The 4,563-nt window shown below is 51.5% G+C and overlaps 1 protein-coding gene across 1 annotated transcript; it reads left to right on the top strand.

Annotated features, from left to right (window-relative positions):
• The first annotated feature begins 310 nt into the window (after positions 1-310).
• Positions 311-4,563, top strand: hps6 (HPS6 biogenesis of lysosomal organelles complex 2 subunit 3). Its single transcript, XM_030107202.1, has one exon. It carries the CDS (start codon positions 614-616, stop codon positions 3,383-3,385), a length of 2,772 nt encoding a protein of 923 aa, XP_029963062.1. The 5' UTR covers positions 311-613; the 3' UTR covers positions 3,386-4,563.

Genomic DNA, 4,563 nt, shown 5'->3' with positions numbered 1-4,563 from the left:
GTTGTGGTAAGAAAGTCGTCAGAAAAGTGCTGTATTGCAAATTACATTCACATAGTCAATAATGAGAGAATATCAAAAGCAAACATGAGTAAAAATAAAAGTTTTACAACGTTTCATTACTTGTAATTGTAGAATTCATGTTGTTTTATGTTTTTGTTGACAGTGCAAAGAACACGAGATGTGCATCTGCTGTTGTCCGTGTCTCCTGCAAGAGGAGTAACCCATCTTCTTCTTATCCTCTCTTCACGATCTTTGGACCGCTAAGCCCCGCCCTTTTATGTAAAACACACTTGGTATCCGGAAGCTCTCAATCCCGTGATGTTCTCGCAGTCTTAGCTTAGCATCGGAATGACTACTGAGTCTTTCTCGAGTTACCCAAACTAACCCTGCTCGTTTCTATTTGTTCTTCTCGTGTCAGTCGCGCCTCGCCGGGAGCCGCCATCATGAGTTCAGCGGCGAGGACGTGGATGAAGTGTCCCTCCGGACCCGACGGGATGCCGCCGCTCGGCTAGCCTCTCCGGAGCCTCCAGGTCAGACTGCAGCGCTACCCCGGCTAGCAGCCTCTTTTTAATGCGGCCGACCGATTAGGTTCAGCTGCTCGAAACGCTGAACTATGGCGGGGTTGGTGTTGGAGCGACTGTCAGATTTCGGGGACTATTCTGGACATGAGGAGCTGACTGACGTCCTGAACGTGACGGACAGCCTGGGGAACGTTCGCCTGAGCCCGAAAGCAAGGCACATCCATATCATCCTCCGCAAGCCTGATGTCGGTCTTGTGACTTTTGACAAGTATGAAAGAACACATCTGGCTCAGCAGCAGAAGAGGCTGGAGCTGCGGCTGGCAGGGTCAGTGCCTGTGGTGGACGTTTTGTACCTGGACTATCATAACAACAACAACAACAATAACAACAACAGCAGGGGGGCTGCTGTCGTCGCAGTGGTGTTTGAGAATGGAAAAGCCGAGTTTTGGAAATTCCAGGAGTGTAAAGCTGGCTGGCATCTCCTGCAATCATCAGATTTATGCAACAGCCCCCGAGCCAGAGTGGTGTCTGTTTGTGTTTGCAGTAATCTGATCATCTGGTGTGAGGAGCGGCCGCCCTCAGAGAGCTCCACCAGGAACAAGCTGACATACTGTATTTGCAGACGTGATTTTGAGGTGGAGGAGGGGGCTGTCATCCTGGGTGGGGTGAAGATCGCCCTCCACAACAACCCCAAATTCACTGTCATCGCCTCCGGTGAATATGTCCACCTTCTGCCTGACTTGAAAGCGAAGCCGCTGTCGAGCATCTCCAAGTTCTTCCTCTCCTGGTCCTCTCGCCAAGACTCCTTCACAGTCAGCTCCACGTGTAAAAACACACCCCTGAAAAGGTTTTCAGCCAAAGAGTCTGACTTCAAGAAGCTGGTGACGGATTGTTTAGGATATTTATCAGCTCTGGATCCTCCTGAGATCTACAGCTTTGCTCCGACAGCCTGCGGAGGCCTGCTCCTCTTCCTCAGCACAGGCTGGCTCTGTCTGCTGCAGAAAGATGGGATTTTGCGACACATATACAAACTGGACGACAATTATTTGGTGAAATATGGAGCTCACACCAGCCTGTGTTTGTATGGGGACATGTTGGCTTTTCTGACGGGACAAAATCTGCATATAATAGACTTGAACTGTGGCAGGGAGCTGGAAAAGACGGCGTTGAAGAGAGAAGGATTGTTATATCCAAACCAAGCTGAAAAGTGGATGCCTTACCTGCTCTCAGAAACTGGACTTTATGTTTTAGTCAACAAGGAGACGGACTTTAAAGACTTCAGCCCAAAGATGAGAGCGTCTGGTCTCGGTGCAGCCGAAGGCGTTCACCCTGGAGCCCTGCTGGTAGAGGCCGTCTTTGAAGAGGCTTGTGCTTACTACCAGCAGCGGAGTCTGAGCAGCACACAGCTCACAGTGGAAACACTGAAGAAGGGAGGCCGGTTCCAGGCGCCCATCTCTTTAGCCTCCATCCTGAGGGGCTACCTCAACACACGGCTGAGGCAGAGAGGAGGAGAACTGCCCCGGAACGGTGAAGCGGGATTTATTTTGGGGCAAGAGAAGCTCATGCTCTCCCTGGAGCCTGAACTCAAAGTTCTTGTTTCTCTGGAGGAGATGAAGGGGAGATTACTGAGGGGGAGTGACAAAGAGGTGGAGGTGATGTGTGAGAACCTGGTAGAGAAAGAAGTGGAAAGGCTTCTGTCTTCCTCTGAGCTGGATAAAGGCGCTCTGCTCTACCTCAACTCCATCTTCAGCCTGTTCCCCTCCGAAGCGTGGAGCGCAACACAGGCTGCTCTCCAGCTGCATTCCAACGGAGATGGCCGTCTGAGCAGCAATGCCCCCCCAGACTTATGGAAGACCGTCCTCAGTACTGCCTCCAGCCCCTCGGCCTTCACAAATGGCGGCCCGAAACACAATCACAGCTTTAAAAGTGATCACATCTCCAACTGTAAGACCAAACCCTCGGGCCACACTCCCTCAGCTGCCCTGCCGGTGTTCGAGCTCCTCTGCCAGTCGGTTTTTCGCTTCCAGCCAACCTGGCTTCCGGGATTCCTGGAACTGGCCCAGCAGCAGCAGGGCTCGGCAGGCCTGGGCCTGAGCCTGGCCACATCTTCATGGAGCTTTTCCAGCGGACGGGGAGGGGAACGCGTGGAGAGCAACGTGCCGCTCTACAAGCGAGCGCTTTGCACCTTGTCCAGCTTGAACCCGGACAGAGAGCAGCAGCAGGACTTGGAGGTGGAGCTGCTGCTGGTCAGCGGGCGGCCCAACGCCGTCCTGCAGGCGCTGAGGATACTCATGAGCAAGCGGCAGTGGGAACGAGCCACCCGGGTGGCCCACAAGTTCTGTAAACAGAGCCCGCTGCTCAACAAGGAGATCTTCACAACCCTGCTGTGTGAGGTGGCTCAGCACAGAGACCTGGACCCCTACCTCAACCTGCTGTGGGACCTTTGCCCGGAGGACTTCACCGTCACCACCATCCTCAACCTGGTGCTGAAAAACCTGCCCTCTCCCACCTCCTCCTCCTCCTCCTCCTCCTCCTCCTCCTCCTGTGGAGACCCTTCGCCTCCCGCTCCGTTCTCTGACTCACACAGCAGCCAGCTGACCGTCGGCCTGCTGAAGCCCCTGCTCAGGAAAGTCCTCCAGAGGGAGACCAAACCGAGCCAGCGCTACGTCGACATCCTGCAGTCGCCCTCGTTCCCTCCTCCGGCCCTCCCGCGCCAGCCGCTGGATCAGCGCGGCGCCGCTTCAGAACACGCCGCGGACCCGGCTCCGTGCAGCAGCACCGCTGCTCTCACACAAACCCCCGAGCAGCACACACACACAAACATACAAACAGCCGGGGTGGCTCTACCTGCAAACCAGGTCTGAGTTTTATAACCATGAGCCAAATTTTCTCTTATCTGACCAAAGTCTTCTCCGACAATCATCATAAAACAGAATGACATCAGTGTTTCCAGTGCGATGCAGCTAATTGTCATGCCACTGGAATTCTTAGTTGTGTTATGACTACTAATGATAATGAAATGACTACTGAGGATCCTACTAGTGTAAATACTGAAGGTGGTTTTAGGTCTTACTGTGTAAATAGTGTATATGTGATCTTATTTATCCTTTAGGCCTTAATTGCATGTGAACGTGCTTGTTCCTTAACAATACCAACATATGATCAAAAGTATGAATATATTGTGTTAACACAAGCGCTCGGACACGGTCTGTGGCCTTAATGCTGCCTTTTCTAATTGAGCTGCCTTTCATTTGCTGGAGTGTGTTCATGCAGTGTTCACTTTGTTGTGTGTTTCCAGACACACTGGCCTTTGTGTTTGAATGTTTGCTTTAAGTGAGGTATGTTTTTGGATGAGGAGGAGGAAGTTGGTTCATCTCTCTCTAACTTTTACTTTCACATTTGAATACAGTGAATCAGCGCAGCACTGGATACTAATCTGGTTTTATTTACCTCCTCCTCGCTCCCACTGTAAACCAAAAGTAAAAGCGGTCGGCCTGCCTGGCTTTTTGCTTCTTTTTTCCTCTCCTCCTCGGCTCCGTCTTGTCCTTTCAGCTCGACTCACAAGACATTCCTAACAGAGTAATCAGTAAGAGTGACTCACAGTGCGACTTTTAATTCGGTTTGCTCTGTAATTCTGTTAGGACTTAAGTGTGTAGGACATATGACCAAGGCAGCCCTCCTGCTGCATTCCTCGTACGTCCTTCTTCATGGACCCGACGAGGGTAATGCTGTTAGAGATGATAGGCTCTCTCTTCTCTGGCTCCTGCACTTTAGTATCCCACCAGTCAGTATTCTGTGTCCCGTTTCTTGAAATCATCATTAGCCGTTTATTCTTTACAGGACTTGAGAGACTTCAGCAAAGTTCACTCAAGACGCTGCATGTTGTGGTCCTAAGAAATTCAGAGACGTATTTCAGTGTTCAGTGACAGTCGCCTTCAAACGGTGCCGAATGCTCCGAGTGCCTTTCACAGCGCCGCTTCAATTTGCAGCACAGTGGCACATTTCTGCCGTGCCTCTTTTGCTTCATTTGTATTCTGGGGAG

This window comes from Salarias fasciatus, chromosome 13 (assembly GCF_902148845.1).
Source record: "Salarias fasciatus chromosome 13, fSalaFa1.1, whole genome shotgun sequence".
Taxonomy (NCBI): domain Eukaryota; kingdom Metazoa; phylum Chordata; class Actinopteri; order Blenniiformes; family Blenniidae; genus Salarias; species Salarias fasciatus.
The sequence above is the reverse complement of the archived record's forward strand: the minus strand, read 5'-3'. Positions and strand labels throughout refer to the sequence as shown.